Below are 22583 nucleotides of genomic sequence, written 5' to 3' on the forward strand. Positions count from 1 at the left end.
GGATGGTTCTGGAAGATGTTCTGACCAGTACAGCCCGTCCCAGCCAGTGGATGGTTCTGGAAGATGTTCTGATCAGTACAGCCCGTCCCAGCCAGTGGATGGTTCTGGAGGAGGGGGTGTTTCAGTACAGCCCGTCCCAGCCAGTGGCTGGTTCTGGAGGACGGGGTGTTTCAGTACAGCCCGTCCCAGCCAGTGGCTGGTTCTGGAGGAGGGGGTGTTTCAGAGGGTCTCTGTGTGCGTGTAGCCCTACGAGCTCTGAGCGACACCAGATTCAACAGTCTCTCCAGCTCATCTCCTGACTCGGACCTCTCTAGCCTTGAACCCTGACCTCCAACTCCCGACCCCTGGGTCACCTCCAGGGGCGCCCAGGCGTTCTGTCCGTCCCAGGCCCTGAGCGGGGGCAGCAGCTGGGCTGGGTGGAGGTTGAGCCCTGGAGGAGGAGAGGGGTAACCCTGGTAAGCAGGCCGTGTTGGGGGAAGAGTATCGTAGTGGTTCTGGTCAGGTTCTGGAACAGGGTCTGGGGACGGGACTGTGTCTGGGTTGGGTTCACGGTACTCTTCATACACTGGGGATGAGGTCTCCTCTCGATCAATAGGTTGGTGCATTTTCTCTCCCTCGATGGAGTGGACTATTTTTTCGACCGTGTTGCTTCTTTCGCCTGTGATCACTCTGTCTATCCCGTACCCTGTCCCTGTATGTCTCTCGTACCTCCTCTCGTACTTCCTGTCTGCTGTGTGTGGTCTGTCCACCCCTGTTCCCCCTCCATCTCTACACTCACTCCTTTCCCTCCTGTTTCCTCTTCTGTCGCCTGAGTGTTCTCTCTGATCTCTTCTATCAGCTGAACCGTAGCCTCTGTGAACTCTCCCTCCATACCTTAACTCTCTCTCTCCCTCTCTCTCTCCCTCCATCCCTCTCTCTCTTTCCATCCCTCTCCCTCTCTCTCCCTCCATCCCTCTCCCCATCCTTCTCTCTCTCTCTCCCTCTATCCCTCTCTCTCCCTCCATCCCGCTCGCTCTCTCCATCCCTCTCCCTCTCTCTCCCTCCATCCCTCTCTCTCCCTCCATCCCTCTCTCTCCCTCCATCCCTCGCCCTCGCCCTCTCACTCTCTCCATCCCTCTCCCTCTTGCTCTCTCCACCCCTCTCCCTCTCGCCCTCTCCATCACTCTCCCTCTCCCTCTTTCCATCCCTCTCCCTCTCCCTCTTTCCATCCCTCTCCCTCTTTCCATCCCTCTCCCTCTATCTCTTTCCGTCCCTCTCCCTCTCCCTCTCTCCATGTCTCTTTCTCTCTCATACCCCCTCCTCTCAGCTGAGAGTGACCTGAGGCTTCTTCTGTCCCCTGAGTTTCCTCTCTCTCTTTCCCTCCTGTACCCCCCCAGCCCATAGTCCAGCTGTAGTGAGTACACGCTTCCTGCTCTGCTGAACGACGGAAGGTCATCTGTAATGTCACAGTGTGACTCCCCATCGATGCCAGGTAGGCGGAGCCGGGACGGGGACAGCCAATCAGACGACTCCCACTGGTAGGCTGGAGAGGAAGAGGAGGGAGAGTGTTAGAAAGATATTGTACAGTATAACATCTTGTGTGTTATTGTACAGTATAACATCTTGTGTGTTATTGTACATTATAACATCTTGTGTGTTATTGTACATGATAACATCTTGTGTGTTATTGTACATGACAACATCTTGTGTGTTATTGTACATTATAACATCTTGTGTGTTATTGTACATGATAACATCTTGTGTGTTATTGTACATGACAACATCTTGTGTGTTATTGTACATTATAACATCTTGTGTGTTATTGTACAGTATAACATCTTGTGTGTTATTGTACAGTATAACATCTTGTGTGTTATTGTACATTATAACATCTTGTGTGTTATTGTACAGTATAACATCTTGTGTGTTATTGTACATTATAACATCTTGTGTGTTATTGTACAGTATAACATCTTGTGTGTTATTGTACAGTATAACATCTTGTGTGTTATTGTACAGTATAACATCTTGTGTGTTATTGTACAGTATAACATCTTGTGTGTTATTGTACAGTATAACATCTTGTGTGTTATTGTACAGTATAACATCTTGTGTGTTATTGTACAGTATAACATCTTGTGTGTTATTGTACAGTATAACATCTTGTGTGTTATTGTACAGTATAACATCTTGTGTGTTATTGTACAGTATAACATCTTGTGTGGTATTGTACATTATAACATCTTGTGTGTTATTGTACAGTATAACATCTTGTGTGTTATTGTACATCTTCGCTGGAGAGGAACTGCCCTGCTGTATTGGGGGTCATGTTGGGGTCAGGAGTCAGGGTGCATGATGGGGTCAGGAGTCAGGGTGCATGATGGGGTCAGGAGTCAGGGTGCATGCTGGGGTCAGGAGTCAGGGTGCATGATGGGGTCAGGAGTCAGGGTGCATGATGGGGTCAGGAGTCAGGGTGCATGTTGGGGTCAGGAGTCAGGGTGCATGTTGGGGTCAGGAGTCAGGGTGCATGTTGGGGTCAGGAGTCAGGGTGCATGATGGGGTCAGGAGTCAGGGTGCATGATGGGGTCAGGAGTCAGGGTGCATGTTGGGGTCAGGAGTCAGGGTGCATGATGGGGTCAGGAGTCAGGGTGCATGATGGGGTCAGGAGTCAGGGTGCATGTTGGGGTCAGGAGTCAGGGTGCATGTTGGGGTCAGGAGTCAGGGTGCATGTTGGGGTCAGGAGTCAGGGTGCATGATGGGGTCAGGAGTCAGGGTGCATGATGGGGTCAGGAGTCAGGGTGCATGATGGGGTCAGGAGTCAGGGTGCATGTTGGGGTCAGGAGTCAGGGTGCATGTTGGGGTCAGGAGTCAGGGTGCATGATGGGGTCAGGAGTCAGGGTGCATGATGGAGTCAGGAGTCAGGGTGCATGATGTGGTCAGGAGTCAGGGTGCATGTTGGGGTCAGGAGTCAGGGTGCATGTTGGGGTCAGGAGTCAGGGTGCATGATGGGGTCAGGAGTCAGGGTGCATGATGGGGTCAGGAGTCAGGGTGCATGTTGGGGTCAGGAGTCAGGGTGCATGTTGGGGTCAGGAGTCAGGGTGCATGATGGGGTCAGGAGTCAGGGTGCATGATGGGGTCAGGAGTCAGGGTGCATGTTGGGGTCAGGAGTCAGGGTGCATGATGGGGTCAGGAGTCAGGGTGCATGTTGGGGTCAGGAGTCAGGGTGCATGATGGGGTCAGGAGTCAGGGTGCATGTTGGGGTCAGGAGTCAGGGTGCATGATGGGGTCAGGAGTCAGGGTGCATGTTGGGGTCAGGAGTCAGGGTGCATGTTGGTGGACAGCAGGTACTGTAACATTGCAGCTACAAATCAAAGTGAAAAAAACCCACATTGTCTTTATTTATGTTTTTAAATGCTCCTACAATCCACTTAGTACTCTGACGAACTCTACACAAATGTCATCCTGAAATGAACATCGACTGTCTCAACATGAATGTAAATAATTCCAGACTCATGAGAGAGCCTTCAGAAAAAGCCTGACATTTCATCCTTGAAGAGGTAGATCATGTTTTAACTTCCCTACCAAACATCAAGGCAAGTGGATCAGATGGTGTCACCTACTAGACTCTAAAGACCACAATGCCCCAGTCCTCCCATGTTCATCAGATGGTGTCACCTACTAGACTCTAAAGACCACAATGCCCCAGTCCTCCCATGTTCATCAGATGGTGTCACCTACTATACTCTAAAGACCACAATGCCCCAGTCCTCCCATGTTCATCAGATGGTGTCACCTACTATACTCTAAAGACCACAATGCCCCAGTCCTCCCACGTTCATCAGATGGTGTCACCTACGAGACTCTAAAGACCACAATGCCCCAGTCCTCCCACGTTCATCAGATGGTGTCACCTACGAGACTCTAAAGACCACAATGCCCCAGTCCTCCCATGTTCATCAGATGGTGTCACCTACTATACTCTAAAGACCACAATGCCCCAGTCCTCCCACGTTCATCAGATGGTGTCACCTACGAGACTCTAAAGACCACAATGCCCCAGTCCTCCCACGTTCATCAGATGGTGTCACCTACGAGACTCTTAAGACCACAATGCCCCAGTCCTCCCACGTACTCATGCATATCTTCAATGCCCGTCTGATGAATGGAAAGGTACCTGGTCTCACGGAAGGGTGCTCTAAAATACAGAATACACCTGACAATACAATGCTTCAGATGATCCATCCACATGGAGAGACATCTCCCTCTTGTCCACTGTCTAGAAAGTGTGCTACGGAGGCGGAAGGTTCCACGGGCCAGAGACACAGAGGACAACTTCCTGGGCTTTAGGAGGAAGGACGATGGAAAATTGGACACTCGCGCTGCTGCACGCTTTGGAGTCTGGTCAGACCGTTCGAACATCAACGACATGTGCAACTGGACTGGAGACTAGTCTCGCGTAACTGTAACGGATGTGAAATGGCTAGCTAGTTAGCGGGTACGCGCTAGTAGCATTTCAATCAGTTACGTCACTTGCTCTGAAACCTAGAAGTGGTGTTGCCCCTTGCTCTGCAAGGGCCGCGGCTTTTGTGGAGCGATGGGTAACGACGCTTCGTGGGTGACTGTTGTTGATGTGTGCAGAAGGTCCCTGGTTCTCGCCTGTGGTCGGGGCGAGGGGACGTACTAAAGTTATACTGTTACATAACCATACTTCCAAAATCACCTCGTTCAGTTGGAGATCTGGAGAATTTTTTGTATTAGCCTAAATTATTGGAATGGACCGCTGGCAGCAAGATTGTGGGGGGGGTGTTACATTTCAAGAACCCTCCCCCACATGCCCGTTGGCGTCATCACACACACACGGAACACTTGTCAAACCGAAAGGTATGAGCTTCAACTCACAGTCCATTCAGGACATACAGTTAGAACAGTCACTCACCTGGAGTGATGTACGTCTGCCCTTCATCCATACCTGGCACTGAGAGACACAGAGACAGAGACAGAGACAGAGACAGAGAGACAGAGAGATACAGAGACAGAGACAGAGAGACAGAGACAGAGACAGAGAGACAGAGAGATACAGACAGAGACAGAGAGACAGAGACAGAGAGACAGAGACAGAGACAGAGACAGAGACAGAGAGACAGAGACAGAGACAGAGAGACAGAGACAGAGACAGAGACAGAGACAGAGACAGAGACAGAGACAGAGAGACAGAGACAGAGAGACAGAGAGATACAGAGACAGAGACAGAGAGATACAGAGACAGAGACAGAGACAGAGACAGAGAGACAGAGACAGAGACAGAGACACAGACACAGAGACAGAGAGACAGATACAGAGACACAGAGACAGAGACAGAGAGACAGATACAGAGACAAAGAGACAGAGAGATACAGAGAGATACAGAGACAGAGACAGAGAGACAGAGACAGAGACATAGAGACAGATACAGAGACACAGAGACAGAGACAGAGACAGAGACAGAGAGACAGAGAGATACAGAGACAGAGACAGAGACAGAGACAGAGAGACAGAGACAGAGACAGAGACACAGAGACAGAGACAGAGACAGAGAGATACAGAGACAGAGACAGAGACAGAGACAGAGAGACAGAGAGACAGAGAGACAGAGACAGAGAGAGAGACAGAGACAGAGACAGAGACAGAGACAGAGACAGAGACAGAGACAGAGACAGAGACAGAGAGACAGAGAGACAGAGAGACAGAGAGACAGAGACAGAGAGACAGAGACAGAGACAGAGAGAGAGACAGAGACAGAGACAGAGAGACAGAGAGAGAGAGACATATACAGAGAGAGAGAGAGAAACAAAGAGAGAAACAGAAACAGAGAAACAGCATCCTGAGATAAAGCCTGGTGTTCAATATCAAAATTAAACCCCTCAGTAACACTTTACATTGCTACCCCTATTACCTATGTAACTAACACAGTAATAGCTGTAGTAATAACATAGTAGTTACACACTGTAGGTGGTATTATGTCATTACATGGTGATAAGGTTGTTGTGGAATCAACACACTTGCTTTGACTTGCTGAAGGTTATTCCACATGTGTAATTACTGATGTTATTCCACATGTGTAATTACTGATGTTATTCCACATGTGTAATTACTGATGTTATTACACATGTTTCTGTTCCATTGTGTAACTACTATTCTGTAATTACACGTTTGAAAAGTCACCTGTCAATTACCATGTTAATAATTCAAACCAAAATCTGACCTTGTTACATGTAACTCCAAGGTGCCCACTACCATTGAATCCACATGTAATACCAGGGTTGATAAAAAGGCTAGGATGGTAACAACAGTCGTAACAAGGAACACCCTGTCATTAACTACAACTCATTAACTACCGGTCATTAACTACCTGTCATTAACTACCTGTCATTAACTACCTGTCATTAACTACCGATCATTAACACCCGGTCATTAACTACCGGTCATTAACACCCGGTCATTAACTACCGGTCATTAACTACCGGTCATTAACTACCGGTCATTAACTACCTGTCATTAACTACCTGTCATTAACTACCTGTCATTAACTACCGGTCATTAACTACCGGTCATTAACTACCTGTCATTAACTACCGGTCATTAACTACCGGTCATTAACTACCGGTCATTAACTACCGGTCATTAACTACCTGTCATTAACTACCTGTCATTAACTACCTGTCATTAACTACCGGTCATTAACTACCGGTCATAACTACCGCTCATTAATTACCTGTCATTAACTACCGGTCATTAACTACCTGTCATTAACTACCGGTCATTAACTACCGGTCATTAACTACCTGTCATTAACTACCGGTCATTAACTACCGGTCATTAACTACCGGTCATTAACTACCTGTCATTAACTACCGGTCATTAACTACCGGTCATTAACTACCGGTCATTAACTACCTGTCATTAACTACCGGTCATTAACTACCGGTCATTAACTACCGGTCATTAACTACCGGTCATTAACTACCTATCATTAACTACCGGTCATTAACTACCTGTCATTAACTACCGGTCATTAACTACCTGTCATTAACTACCTGTCATTAACTACCTGTCATTAACTACCGGTCATTAACTACCTGTCATTAACTACCTATCATTAACTACCTGTCATTAACTACCTGTCATTAACTACCTGTCATTAACTACCGGTCATTTAACTACCGGTCATTAACTACAGATCATTAACACCCGGTCATTACCTACAACTCATTAACTACCGGTCATTAACTACCGGTCATGAACTACCTGTCATGAACTACCTGTCATTAACTACCAGGTCAATAACTACCAGGTCAATAACTACCTGTCATGAACTACCTGTCATTAACCACCTGTCATTAACTACCGGTCTTTAACTACCGGTCATTAACTACCATTCATTAACTACCTGTCATTAACCACCTGTCATTAACTGCCGGTCATTAACTACCGCTCATTAACTAGCAGTCATTATATACTGGTCTTTAACTACCAGTCATTAACTACCAGTCATTAACTACCAGTCATTTTCTACCGGTCATTTTCTACCGGTCATTATCTACCGGTCATTAACTACCTGTCATTAACTACTGGTCATTAACTACCTGTAATTAACTACCAGTCATTAACTACCACTCATTAACTACCATTCATTAACAACCACTCATTAACGACCTGTAATTAATTACCTGTAATTAACTACCGGTCATTAACTACCGGTCATTAACTACCACTCATTAACTACCACTCATTAACTACCACTCATTAACTACCGGTCATTAACTACCGGTCATTAACTACCGGTCATAACTACCGCTCATTAACTACCGGTCATTAACTACACCTCATGAACTACCTGTCGTTAGCTACCACTCATTAACTACCGGTCATTATCTACCGGTCATTATCTACCGGTCATTAATTACGGGTCATTAACTACCGGTCATTAATTACGGGTCATTAACTACCGGTCATTAATTACGGGTCATTAACTACCGGTCATTAACTACACCTCATGAACTACCTGTCGTTAGCTACCACTCATTAACTACCGGTCATTATCTACCGGTCATTATCTACCGGTCATTAATTACGGGTCATTAACTACCGGTCATTAATTACGGGTCATTAACTACCGGTCATTAATTACGGGTCATTAACTACCAGTCACGACCTTCGGTTAGTTGAAGGGTTCTTGGAGGAACATTTCATGTTTCAATGCAGCAAACGGTTCCTAGAGGAAACCTGGAGGCGTGGCTTTCATATAAATCAAATTTGGCCTACGTCTCTCTTATGTTGTATTGTCATCACATGTTAAGGTTGAACACTGACAGTTTTGTAGATTCAATAACACTCGTGGAATTTACTCTAACGGGTGGTCAAAAAAAAGTCTCTGAAAGCCAGGCCTCCAATAAGCCAATCTTCTGATTAGAGGCTGGCACCTCTAAAATCTATTATTAAAAAGGTTCCGGTTTGAACTTTTACACAGGGGTTCCTATGCTATCCTTTTTCAGAGGGGTTCCTCGAGGAACCTTGTTCAACTGGAAAAGGTTCTGCCAGTGTGGCGAACCAAAAAGGTTCTTCCAGGAACCTTTACTTCTAAAAGTGCACGGGACGCATCCCTTGTGAGGACAGTTACTGGAGTCTACAGTTAGTGTATGGGACACATCTCATGTGAGAGGACAGTTACTGGAGTCTACAGTTAGTGTATGGGACACATCGGGACACATCTCATGTCAGAGGACAGTTACTGGAGTCTACAGTTAGTGTATGGGACACATCGGGACACATCTCATGTCAGAGGACAGTTACTGGAGTCTACAGTTAGTGTATGGGACACATCTCATGTCAGAGGACAGTTACTGGAGTCTACAGTTAGTGTATGGGACACATCGGGACACATCTCGTGTCAGAGGACAGTTACTGGAGTCTACAGTTAGTGTACGGGACACATCTCATGTCAGAGGACAGTTACTGGAGTCTATAGTTAGTGTATGGGACACACCAGGACACATCGGGACACATCTCATGTGAGAGGACAGTTACTGGAGTCTACAGTTAGTGTATGGGACAAATCTCATGTGAGAGGACAGTTACTGGAGTCTACAGTTAGTGTAGGGGACACATCGGGACACATCTCATGTCAGAGGACAGTTACTGGAGTCTACAGTGTGTGTATGGGACACATCTCATGTCAGAGGACAGTTACTGGAGTCTACAGTTAGTGAATGGGACACATCTCATGTCAGAGGACAGTTACTGGAGTCTACAGTTCGTGTATGGGACACATCTCATGTGAGAGGACAGTTACTGGAGTCTACAGTGTGTGTAGGGGACACATCTCATGTGAGAGGACAGTTACTGGAGTCTACAGTTAGTGTATGGGACACATCGGGACACATCTCGTGTCAGAGGACAGTTACTGGAGTCTACAGTTAGTGTATGGGACACATATCATGTCAGAGGACAGTCACTGGAGTGTACAGTGCAGCAATACCTTCATTCTCTATACTGTCCACAGTATTATTCACCAGACATATAACAGTCACTATGGAGGCTGAGAGAGAGAGAGAGAGAGAGAGAGAGAGAGAGAGAGAGAGAGAGAGAGAGAGAGAGAGAGAGAGAGAGAGAGAGAGAGAGAGAGAGAGAGAGGGAGAGAGAGAGAGAGAGAGAGAGAGAGAGTGTGTTATCATTCCATTACTATATTCATGTATATTAATTAATATTAACCTGCATGAACATTGTTCACAAACACATGTAAGTACATGCGACTCTCTCTGTGTGTGTGTGTGTGTGTGTGTGTGTGTGTGTGTGTGTGTGTGTGCCTGTGTGTGCCTGTGTGTGTGTGTGTGTGTCATGTAATATGACAGGTGATTGACAACAGAACATAATAAAAATAATCAATAACATTTTGGAACAGAAACAACATTTTTCATCTCAAACCTTCAAATCTCTTATTCCCCAACATGGGGACAATTGGTGGGACTCCCCCTTAACTACACTACTAACCTTACGGCCTTTAAAAAAGACACTTTAAAAATATGTGTTAATTGATTTGTACGATAGATCCATTTTGACTTTGTGTCTTTTCGGTAACTAGTGGCAACCATAAATGAAGAAGGCAAAATGGAGCTTCTCTTTTCTGGCAAAACGATCACATCTCTCCCTGACTACGTCCCAAACGGTACCCTATTCCCTATATAGTGCACTACTTTAGACCAGAGTACTATGGGCTCTGGATGAAAGTAGTGCACTATATAGGGAATAGGGTGCCATAGGGCTCTGGTCTAAAGTAGTGCACTATATAGGGAATAGGGTGCCATTTGGGACTTACATGGATGCTCTCGATTGTGCATCTGTAAAAATTTGTGAGGGTTTTAGGTGGCAAGCCACATTTCTTCAGCATCCTGAGGTTAAATAAAAATAACCAAGTGCTGTGTGTCTGACTGGCCCAGGCGAGTGGGCTACCGGCCCACTGCCACTGCGGTTGGGTATTACATCTGTCAGTCTCTCTCTCTCCCAGCCAATTACTTTTGGTCCAGTCCATTCTAACTTTACCTGGGCCCCGCCCCTTTCCCATCTCTGTTTAGTGGTGACATTTGGATAAATAGTGAAGTGGACCAAGATGGACAAACAAAAAGAGAAGAAACATAAAGGTGGTGTTGAAAAGAGGAGAGAAGAAGAGGTTGAAGTCCCTTGAGGCTGATGCAGCCAAATGTTTTAAAATAACAAATTATTCATTTGGCGCCATTACCAGTCAATCATCTCAGCCTAGTAAGCCTGAAGGCACTGGCAGCAGAGAGGAGAGAGAGCAGAGAGAGCAGCCCATTGAGCCCAGCGATACCAGTTCAACTGTTAGTCGAGTTTTTTGCAGCTGAAGCGGTACGACAGAAGTCAATCGGGAGAAGATAAGCGACGTTTGGGTTTGTCTAGCTGGCGATTTAGCGATATCGGGTGCCTTTTAAAAAAAAACAAGCACTCGGCGATGTCACTTTTCGTGAACCGACCAATCACAGCCTGGATGGGGCGGGACATGAAAAAAAGGTTGACGCTCCACAGCAAACGTTGGAAACGTTGAACTCATTGTTCTGCATGACTGGTTCTGATTATTGACAAGTTAGTACTTAGCATTAACAAACTAGAGACTAACCACCAATGGAGACCATTTTTCTGACTGGTTCTGATTATTGACAAGTTAGTACTTAGCATTAACAAACTAGAGACTAACCACCAATGTAGACCATTTTTCTGACTGGTTCTGATTATTGACAAGTTAGTACTTAGCATTAACAAACTAGAGACTAACCACCAATGGAGACCATTTTTCTGACTGGTTCTGATTATGGACAAGTTAGTACTTAGCATTAACAAACTAGAGACTAACCACCAATGTAGACCATTTTTCTCGCACAATGACGGAACAAAACCTACAAAAATTATAAATGTTGTTCGTCTATTTCTTAAAATGCTGTATTGTCCACTTGGAATTAATATCATACTAGTGGTATATAGTATACTATTACATGAAATTATATGAAAATACTAACATTATATCATTAATATATTCATAATATACAAACATTATACTATTAACATTATTATTTAATGTTATAATATTATACTAATATACTAATATATACTAATTACTCATCCAGGTTGAGGAGAGTGTATCTGCAGTGGACAGATATAGATTGAGGATAGTGTATCTGCAGCAGACAGATATAGGTTGAGGATAGTGTATCTGCAGTGGACAGATATAGGTTGAGGATAGTGTATCTGCAGTGGACAGATATAGGTTGAGGATAGTGTATCTGCAGTGGACAGATATAGGTTGAGGAGAGTGTATCTGCAGTGGACAGATATAGGTTGAGGATAGTGTATCTGCAGCAGACAGATATAGGTTGAGGATAGTGTATCTGCAGTGGACAGATATAGGTTGAGGATAGTGTATCTGCAGTGGACAGATATAGGTTGAGGATAGTGTATCTGCAGTGGACAGATATAGGTTGAGGAGAGTGTATCTGCAGTGGACAGATGTCCAGGTTGAGGATAGTGTATCTGCAGTGGACAGATATAGGTTGAGGATAGTGTATCTACAGTGGACAGATATAGGTTGAGGATAGTGTATCTGCAGTGGACAGATATAGGTTGAGGATAGTGTATCTGCAGTGGACAGATATAGGTTGAGGAGAGTGTATCTGCAGTGGACAGATATAGATTGAGGAGAGTGTATCTGCAGTGGACAGATGTCCAGGTTGAGGAGAGTGTATCTGCAGTGGACAGATGTCCAGGTTGAGGAGAGTGTATCTGTAGTGGACAGATATAGGTTGAGGATAGTGTATCTACAGTGGACAGATATAGGTTGAGGATAGTGTATCTGCAGTGGACAGATATCCAGGTTGAGGAGAGTGTATCTGCAGTGGACAGATGTCCAGGTTGAGGATAGTGTATCTGCAGTGGACAGATATAGGTTGAGGATAGTGTATCTGCAGTGGACAGATATAGGTTGAGGAGAGTGTATCTGCAGTAGACAGATGTAGATTGAGGATAGTGTATCTGCAGTGGACAGATATAGATTGAGGATAGTGTATCTGCAGTGGACAGATATAGGTTGAGGATAGTGTATCTGCAGTGGACAGATATAGGTTGAGGATAGTGTATCTGCAGTGGACAGATATAGATTGAGGATAGTGTATCTGCAGTAGACAGATATAGGTTGAGGATAGTGTATCTGCAGTGGACAGATATAGGTTGAGGATAGTGTATCTACAGTGGACAGATATAGGTTGAAGAGAGTGTATCTGTAGTGGACAGATATAGGTTGAGGATAGTGTATCTGCAGTGGACAGATATAGGTTGAGGATAGTGTATCTGCAGTAGACAGATATAGGTTGAGGAGAGTGTATCTGCAGTGGACAGATATAGATTGAGGATAGTGTATCTGCAGTAGACAGATATAGATTGAGGAGAGTGTATCTGCAGTGGACAGATATAGGTTGAGGATAGTGTATCTGTAGTGGACAGATATAGGTTGAGGAGAGTGTATCTGCAGTGGACAGATATAGGTTGAGGATAGTGTATCTGCAGTGGACAGATATAGGTTGAGGATAGTGTATCTACAGTGGACAGATATAGGTTGAAGAGAGTGTATCTGTAGTGGACAGATATAGGTTGAAGAGAGTGTATCTGCAGTGGACAGATATAGGTTGAGGATAGTGTATCTGCAGTAGACAGATATAGGTTGAGGAGAGTGTATCTGCAGTGGACAGATGTCCAGGTTGAGGAGAGTGTATCTGCAGTGGACAGATGTCCAGGTTGAGGAGAGTGTATCTGCAGTGGACAGATATAGGTTGAGGATAGTGTATCTGCAGTAGACAGATATAGGTTGAGGAGAGTGTATCTGCAGTGGACAGATGTCCAGGTTGAGGAGAGTGTATCTGCAGTGGACAGATATAGGTTGAGGATAGTGTATCTGCAGTGGACAGATATAGGTTGAGTATAGTGTATCTGCAGTGGACAGATATAGGTTGAGGATAGTGTATCTGCAGTGGACAGATATAGGTTGAGGAGAGTGTATCTGCAGTGGACAGATGTCCAGGTTGAGGATAGTGTATCTGCAGTAGACAGATGTCCAGGTTGAGGAGAGTGTATCTGCAGTGGACAGATATAGGTTGAGGAGAGTGTATCTGCAGTGGACAGATGTCCAGGTTGAGGAGAGTGTATCTGCAGTGGACAGATGTCCAGGTTGAGGAGAGTGTATCTGCAGTGGACAGATGTCCAGGTTGAGGAGAGTGTATCTGCAGTAGACAGATGTAGATTGAGCCAGAGCCAGGATGCCAATGCCACCCCAATTTTTTTATTTTTTATTTTAAAGAGACCGAAGACAGGGGACCTCGATATGTATTTTAGTTTCCACCTCCAACAAAAGTGTTAAAAGTCTGTGTTGCAAAATGTTTTCTTTTGTAAAGAAGGAACCGACAGGAAGTGGCTGTCATACAGTGAAGAGAACCACGCTTTCTTCTGCATTTTGCAAAAGCCCACAGAGAACAGCCCTTTCATGAATGCAACAGCAGACAGAGTGGAAGAGCACGAGAAGAGTGTTTTGCATAGAGGTTTTGCAGAGGCCTACTTTCTAAGGTCCTCCAAAGGTAACATCGAGAGCCTGTTCCTCGGCAGTCAGGCGTCGGCTCTTAGACAGCAAGTGCGCAGAAGAAGGGAAGTGCTGGAGAGCATTATAGATGTTGTTAAAGGCAAGAGGGGGTCTGAGCTACAGCGGCATGCAGTCTGAAGCAGTTTATACACTAGATAGCAGCATTGACCATGTCAACTTTCTAGAGATGATCATTCTGCTGGAAAACTACGACCTGTGTATGAAAGAGCATCTCACTGCCTGCATAGAGAAAAGCAGGAAAACGACATCTGGAGTCTGGAGTCAAGAAGGAGGACAGAGGCTCTTTAAATCACTCTATTATCAAAAGGACTACCATCGATAACGTCATTGCCGCCATCCAACACACAATGCAGGCCACCGTAAACAAGTAAAATCCAGGAAGCTGCTTTTGTTTTCAGTCCAGATTGACGCAACGCGGGACATTACGACACAAGATTAACACTCTGTCATAGTCAGGTATGTGACCAACGTCATCCACGAGAGGCTTGTGGCCTGTGGTGAAATGCGAGGCGTCCGCTGAACAATACCCTTTGACAGGGTACTGAGTGAAGTACTGGAAAACATGAAGCTTGACATCAGCAAGTGCATTGGCAATTCTACTGATGGAGCCACCAGTATGCAAGGCCAGTATAAAGACTTCTCTCCCCTGCTCTCTGCAAAGTCCACCAATCAAGTGCATGTGTGGTGCTATGCACACATTTGTAACCTTGTTTTGGCAGACACAACAGAGAGAGAGTGTCTTGGTAAGTGGGCCACTTTTTTCTCTCATTAACAACATAGCTGTGTTCTTCTGTGAATCCTAGCAGAGGATTTACTAGCATCACTACTCTGGACGGTTCTGACCTAGAATATGTGGACAACTACAAATACCTAGGTGTCTGGCTAGACTGTAAACTCTCCTTCCAGACTCATATTAAGCATCTCCAATCCCAAATTAAATCTAGAATCGGCTTCCTATTTCGCAAACAAAGCATCCTTCACTCATGCTGCCAAACATACCCTCGTAAAACTGACTATCCTACCGATCCTTGACTTTGGCGATGTCATTTACAAAATAGCCTCCAACACTCTACTACTCAGCAAATTGGATGCAGTCTATCACAGTGCCATCCGTTTTGTCACCAAAGCCACCCTCCACTGCGACCTGTATGCTCTCGTTGGCTGGCCCTCGCTTCTATTCATCGCCAAACCCACTGGCTCCAAGTCATCTTAAGTCTTTGCTAGGTAAAGCCCCGCCTTATCTCAGCTCACTGGTCACCATAGCAGCACCCACCCGTAGCACGCGCTCCAGCTGGTATATTTCACTGGTCATCCCCAAAGCCAACACCTACTTTGGCAGCTTTTCCTCCCAGTTCTCTGCTGCCAATGACTGGAACGAACTACAAACATCTCTGAAGTTGGAGACTCATATCTCCCTCACTAACTTTAAGCGTCAGCTGTCAGATCAGCTTAACCAATCGCTCCCTCCCACACAACCCACACCACACTTGATGTAAACAAGATGACTAAACCTGTCTATGTGTCATTGCCTCCAGAAGGGTTGTGATGGCACTGTGGAGACTGGGGGAGTACCTCACTCTCAGCCACTTTTACGGCGTTGGAACCACAACCGTCTTCAGCCTGCTAAAGTAACGTTATCTGTTAGCTTATTCAACATCATGGCTAACGTTGAAAGCACTGAATGCTAGCTAACTACAGAAGATATGTATGTTAGTCAAAGTGAAACAGCTAGCTATCATACCTTGATCAAAGTGAAGGGGGGGGCATTCTGCTGGGTGCCTTCTAGCAGTAAGGTGGCTGACTGCAGGACACCAGCTCCTAACAGCATCCTGACTGACTGCAGGACACCAGCTCCCTAACAGCATCCAGGCTGACTGCAGGACACCAGCTCCTAACAGCATCCAGGCTGACTGCAGGACACCAGCTCCTAACAGCATCCAGGCTGACTGCAGGACACCAGCTCCTAACAGCATCCTGACTGACTGCAGGACACCAGCTCCTAACAGCATCCAGGCTGACTGCAGGACACCAGCTCCTAACAGCATCCAGGCTGACTGCAGGACACCAGCTCCTAACAGCATCCTGACTGACTGCAGGACACCAGCTCCTAACAGCATCCGGGCTGACTGCAGGACACCAGCTCCTAACAGCATCCAGGCTGACTGCAGGACACCAGCTCCTAACAGCATCCAGGCTGACTGCAGGACACCAGCTCCTAACAGCATCCAGGCTGACTGCAGGACACCAGCTCCTAACAGCATCCAGGCTGACTGCAGGACACCAGCTCCTAACAGCATCCAGGCTGACTGCAGGACACCAGCTCCTAACAGCATCCAGGCTGACTGCAGGACACCAGCTCCTAACAGCATCCAGGCTGACTGCAGGACACCAGTTTCTAACAGCATCCAGGCTGACTGCAGGACACCAGCTCCTAACAGCATCCAGGCTGACTGCAGGACACCAGCTCCTAACAGCATCCAGGCTGACTGCAGGACACCAGCTCCTAACAGCATCCAGGCTGACTGCAGGACACCAGCTCCTAACAGCATCCAGACTGACTGCAGGACACCAGCTCCTAACAGCATCCAGACTGACTGCAGGACACCAGCTCCTAACAGCATCCAGGCTGACTGCAGGACACCAGCTCCTAACAGCATCCAGGCTGACTGCAGGACACCAGCTCCCTAACAGCATCCAGGCTGACTGCAGGACACCAGCTCCTAACAACATCCAGGCTGACTGCAGGACACCAGCTCCTAACAGCATCCAGGCTGACTGCAGGACACCAGCTCCTAACAGCATCCAGGCTGACTGCAGGACACCAGCTCCTAACAGCATCCAGGCTGACTGCAGGACACCAGCTCCCTAACAGCATCCAGGCTGACTGCAGGACACCAGCTCCTAACAGCATCCAGGCTGACTGCAGGACACCAGCTCCTAACAGCATCCAGGCTGACTGCAGGACACCAGCTCCTAACAACATCCAGGCTGACTGCAGGACACCAGCTCCTAACAGCATCCAGGCTGACTGCAGGACACCAGCTCCTAACAGCATCCAGGCTGACTGCAGGACACCAGCTCCTAACAACATCCAGGCTGACTGCAGGACACCAGCTCCTAGCACAGCATCCATAGTAATATAATGTCTTTCTGTCATTATACACTGTTGTTATCTTCTATCTTTTGGTATTCTTGTTTAAGTTTATTTTAATTTCATCGCAACACACTGTTTCCCTATGCTTGTATAGCTTACGGTGGCCATATCTCTGGCAACCTGGTCAAAAACCCTTCTGCTTTCTGACCACTGTTGTAAGCTCCTCTTGTACTTTTGAGTTAGCTCAGAGAACAAGTAGGGTGTCCTCTAAAGTCCAGGATTAATTAATTTTTTATTTATTTTGTTATAATTTTTTTGTATCTTGTCGTTGTATCTAAAACATTAGCTAAGTTAGCTAGCTTGACATATTTTATAGTTGTAAATAATGGTATTGGAACTTTGTTATTATTACAATGATGGCGACGATGTGGAACCCTATCCCTCAGTACACTTTACAAGCGAGCCAGGACTAAGTATTTTCTATAGGCCCACATGAACAGAACCGCACACTAATGTAATAAAAAAACGGACCCACCAGTACCAGATTGGGTACGGTATGGTTCAGTACCGGGGTGGAAAAACACCATTAGTCAGTTTGAACTAGCTAGTGTTAGCGAGTATAAACTAGCTAGTGTTAGCGAGTATAAACTAGCTAGTGTTAGCGAGTATGAACTAGCTAGTGTTAGTGAGTATGAACTAGCTAGTGTTAGCGAGTATGAACTAGCTAGTGTTAGCGAGTATGAACTAGCTAGTGTTAGCGAGTATGAACTAGCTAGTGTTAGCGAGTATGAACTAGCTAGTGTTAGTGAGTATGAACTAGCTAGTGTTAGCGAGTATGAACTAGCTAGTGTTAGTGAGTATGGACTAGCTAGTGTTAATGAGTATATACTAGCTAGTGTTAGTAAATATATACTAGCTACTGTTAGTGAGTATGAACTAGCTAGTGTTAGCGAGTATATGATCTAGCTCGCGTAAGCGTCAGACTTGTCTTACCGTTGTCATCGAAGGAGTCAGACGTGTAGGAGCTGAGAGAGAGAGCTTCAGATGTACTGTCTGAGAAACACGGCACCTCTTCTACCAGATCCTCCGCTGTAGACAGACAGGAGAGAGAGGGTCAGAGTGTGTGTGTGTGTGTGTGTGTGTGTGTATGTGTGTGATAATAAATACTACAACACACACACAACAGAACCTTGACAGTTAAAATACTTACGCACCTATCGGTAGTTCCACTTAGCGGTCAAAAAAATGCTAAAGAAAATAATTCCCCTGAAACTGGCGACACGGAGCGTCAGAACTCTGTGATCTCATCGTCACTAACACCTTGTTCCAGCTGAAGAACAAATTTAAAACATCATGGATGCCCCCACGCTCCAAACACTGGCCGCTGATTGACTAAGTCATAGTGAGACGTTCTGAAACTAATGACGTCCTGCTGACAGGTGACATGAGGGGTGCAGAACACTGGACAGATCACCGTATGATACTGGCTAAACTCCAGGAGAGAATACGTCCCCTCCGACGCCTGCAGAAGTCCAGTAAGAGGCGGCTGGCACTGTACCCAAGCTTGAGAAAGCTGCAGTAAGGGATGAGTTCCGTCGCTCTCTCGCTGAAAGGCTGAGTGAGACTGAGCCTCTTCTGAGCACAGAAGTGGACCAGAAGTGGGCATCTATTAGCTCAGTGCTTTAACAGGCTGCGGCCCACTCCATTGGCTACAGAGGTAGGAAACATCACGACTGGTTCGATGAGAACTCTGACACCATCACAACCTTACTGGACAATACGCACAAAGTGCACAGGGCTACTCTCAACAGCCCCACATCTGCTACCTTCGCAAGGTCTCATCTGCTAAACTTTGCAAGGTCTCATCTACTACCTTCGCAAGGTCTCATCTACTACCTTCGCAAGGTCTCATCTACTACCTTCGCAAGGTCTCATCTGCTACCTTCGCAAGGTCTCATCTGCTACCTTCGCAAGGTCTCATCTGCTACCTTCGCAAGGTCTCATCTGCTACCTTCGCAAGGTCTCATCTGCTACCTTCGCAAGGTCTCATCTGCTACCTTCGCAAGGTCTCATCTGCTACCTTCGCAAGGTCTCATCTGCTAAACTTTGCAAGGTCTCATCTACTACCTTCGCAAGGTCTCATCTACTACCTTCGCAAGGTCTCATCTGCTACCTTCGCAAGGTCTCATCTGCTACCTTCGCAAGGTCTCATCTGCTACCTTCGCAAGGTCTCATCTGCTACCTTCGCAAGGTCTCATCTGCTACCTTCGCAAGGTCTCATCTGCTACCTTCGCAAGGTCTCATCTGCTACCTTCGCAAGGTCTCATCTGCTAAACTTCGCAAGGTCTCATCTGCTACCTTTGCAAGGTCTCATCTGCTACCTTCGCAAGGTCTCATCTGCTACCTTCGCAAGGTCTCATCTGCTAAACTTCGCAAGGTCTCATCTGCTACCTTCGCAAGGTCTCATCTGCTACCTTCGCAAGGTCTCATCTGCTACCTTCGCAAGGTCTCATCTGCTACCTTCGCAAGGTCTCATCTGCTACCTTTGCAAGGTCTCATCTGCTACCTTCGCAAGGTCTCATCTGCTAAACTTCGCAAGGTCTCATCTGCTAAACTTTGCAAGCAATGGCGTGCTGTCAGAAACGTGTGTATAGGTGGCAGGGAAGTCAGGCGCAGGAGAGTCAAACGGAGTGTAAAATGGAGTCTTTTAATAAATGTCCAAGAAACATGCTCCATAACACTAAATAGAAAATGAACAATAAACAAATATGGGTACGAAGACCCGTCGCGCACCTCTACAAAATAAACACTATACTGACAACAAACAATCTCTGACAAAGACATGAGGGGAAACAGGGTTAAATACACAAGAGGTAATGGATGGGATTGAAAACAGGTGTGTGCGAAGACAAGACAAAACCAATGGAAAATGAAAAATGGATGGATGATGGCTAGAAGACCGGTGACGTCGACCGCCGAACACCGCCCGAACAAGGAGAGGCAACGACTTCGGCAGAAGTCGTGACACGTGCATCACGCAAGGAAGTGCAAAAAATCTTGCATGCTCTGGACGAAAAAGGCAAGTGAGGAAATCCACATTTATGCAATTTTTACAACTCAACTAAAGCCCTAGAAGTCGCTTCATCAACCCCAGAAAACAGCTGATGGTTTGACTCTCTTGAAGGACCAAAACCAGATCCTGATGAGGTAGACTGACCACCAAACCAGATCCTGATGAGGTGTGCTGACCACCAAAACCAGATCCTGATGAGGTGGGCTGACCACCAAAACCAGATCCTGATGAGGGGGGCTGAACCACCAAAACCAGATCCTGATGAGGTGGGCTGATCGCCAAAACCAGATCCTGATGAGGTAGGCTGACCACCAAAACCAGATCCTGATGAGGTGGGTATGACCACCAAAATCAGATCCTGATGAGGTGGGCTGAGCACCAAAACCAGATCCTGATGAGGTGGGCTGACCCACCAAAACCAGATCCTGATGAGGTGGGCTGAGCACCAAAACCAGATCCTGATGAGGTGGGCTGACCACCAAACCAGATCCTGATGAGGTAGGCTGACCACCAAAACCAGATCCTGATGAGGTGGGCTGACCACCAAAACCAGATCCTGATGAGGTGGGCTGACCACCAAAACCAGATCCTGATGAGGTGGGCTGACCACCAAAACCAGATCCTGATGAGGGGGGCTGAACCACCAAAACCAGATCCTGATGAGGTAGGCTGACCACCAAAACCAGATCCTGATGAGGTGGGCTGACCACCAAAACCAGATCCTGATGAGGTGGGCTGACCACCAAAACCAGATCCTGATGAGGTGGGCTGAGCACCAAAACCAGATCCTGATGAGGTGGGCTGAGCACCAAAACCAGATCCTGATGAGGTGGGCTGACCACCAAACCAGATCCTGATGAGGTAGGCTGACCACCAAAACCAGATCCTGATGAGGTGGGCTGACCACCAAAACCAGATCCTGATGAGGTAGGCTGACCACCAAAACCAGATCCTGATGAGGTGGGCTGACCACCAAAACCAGATCCTGATGAGGTGGGCTGACCACCAAAACCAGATCCTGATGAGGTGGGCTGACCCACCAAAACCAGATCCTGATGAGGTAGGCTGACCACCAAAACCAGATCCTGATGAGGTGGGCTGACCCACCAAAACCAGATCCTGATGAGGTGGGCTGACCACCAAAACCAGATCCTGATGAGGTGGGCTGACCACCAAAACCAGATCCTGATGAGGTGGGCTGAACCACCAAAACCAGATCCTGATGAGGTGGGCTGAACCACCAAAACCAGATCCTGATGAGGTGGGCTGACCACCAAAACCAGATCCTGATGAGGTGGGCTGAGCACCAAATATTTTCGGTCATAAGAGACAGTAGCAGAAACATTATGTACAAAATAAGTTACCGGCATGTAAAACGTCAGCCATCCTCTTCGGCGCTAGGTGTGTGTAGGTGTGTGTAGGTGTGTGTAGGTGTGTGTAGGTGTGTGTGTTCTTACCAAGAGGAGAGCTGGCTCTCTGAGTTCTCTCCAGTTCATATGCTCTCTGCTCCCACTCCTCCTCTCTTCCATATCTCTCTCTCTCTTCATCCCTCTCTCCCCTCCTCTCCCAGGGAGCTTTATGGGTAGGGTTTCGTTCTGAGTGACAGGGCGACGGGGGCTGGAGATTGGGCACCACGCTACACACGGCCACGCCCCTTCTACTAGCCCCGCCCAGGATGTGATGCGAGGATTCAGATGACAAGAAACTGCTCATCTGGTGGAGACAGGGTTAACACAGTGGCTGTAGGAAAGTATTCAGACCCCTTGACTTTTTACACATTGTTACATTACAGCCTAAAACGGATTAAATAAATAAAAATCCTCCACAATCTACACACAATACCCCATAATGACAAAACAAGGTTTTTAGAAATGTTTGCAAATGTATATATATATAAAAAACTGAAATACCTTATTTACATAAGTATTAAGACCCTTTACTATGACACTCAAAATTGAGTTCAGGTGCATCCTGTTTTCATTGATCATTCTTGAGATGTTACTACAACTTGATTGGAGTCCACCTGTGGTAAATTCAAATGATTGGATATGATTTGGAAAGGCACACACCTGTCTATATAAGGTCCCACAGTTGACAGTGTATGTCAGAGCAAAAACCAAGCCGAGACAGGATTGTGTCGAGGCACAGATCTGGGGAGGTGTACGAAAAACTTTTCTGCAGCATTGAAGGTCCCCAAGAACATAGTGGCCTACATCATTCTTAAATGGAAGAAACCAACAAGACTCCTC

The 22583-nt window shown here is 46.5% G+C and overlaps 1 protein-coding gene across 1 annotated transcript in view; it reads right to left on the reverse strand.

Annotated features, from left to right (window-relative positions):
• Positions 1–288: 288 nt before the first annotated feature.
• LOC129863294 (protocadherin Fat 3-like) overlaps positions 289–22583 on the reverse strand; it is a 116262-nt gene continuing 93967 nt past the window's right edge. Inside the window, exons 25-30 of the mRNA XM_055935181.1 lie at positions 21792–22047; positions 18255–18350; positions 9494–9553; positions 4916–4954; positions 1369–1522; positions 289–430 (exon numbers count right to left, since the gene is read on the reverse strand). Of these exons, the coding sequence (XP_055791156.1) occupies positions 289–430; positions 1369–1522; positions 4916–4954; positions 9494–9553; positions 18255–18350; positions 21792–22047 (747 nt within the window). The remainder of the gene's footprint in view (positions 431–1368; positions 1523–4915; positions 4955–9493; positions 9554–18254; positions 18351–21791; positions 22048–22583) is intronic.

This window comes from Salvelinus fontinalis, chromosome 10 (assembly GCF_029448725.1).
Source record: "Salvelinus fontinalis isolate EN_2023a chromosome 10, ASM2944872v1, whole genome shotgun sequence".
Classification (NCBI taxonomy): domain Eukaryota; kingdom Metazoa; phylum Chordata; class Actinopteri; order Salmoniformes; family Salmonidae; genus Salvelinus; species Salvelinus fontinalis.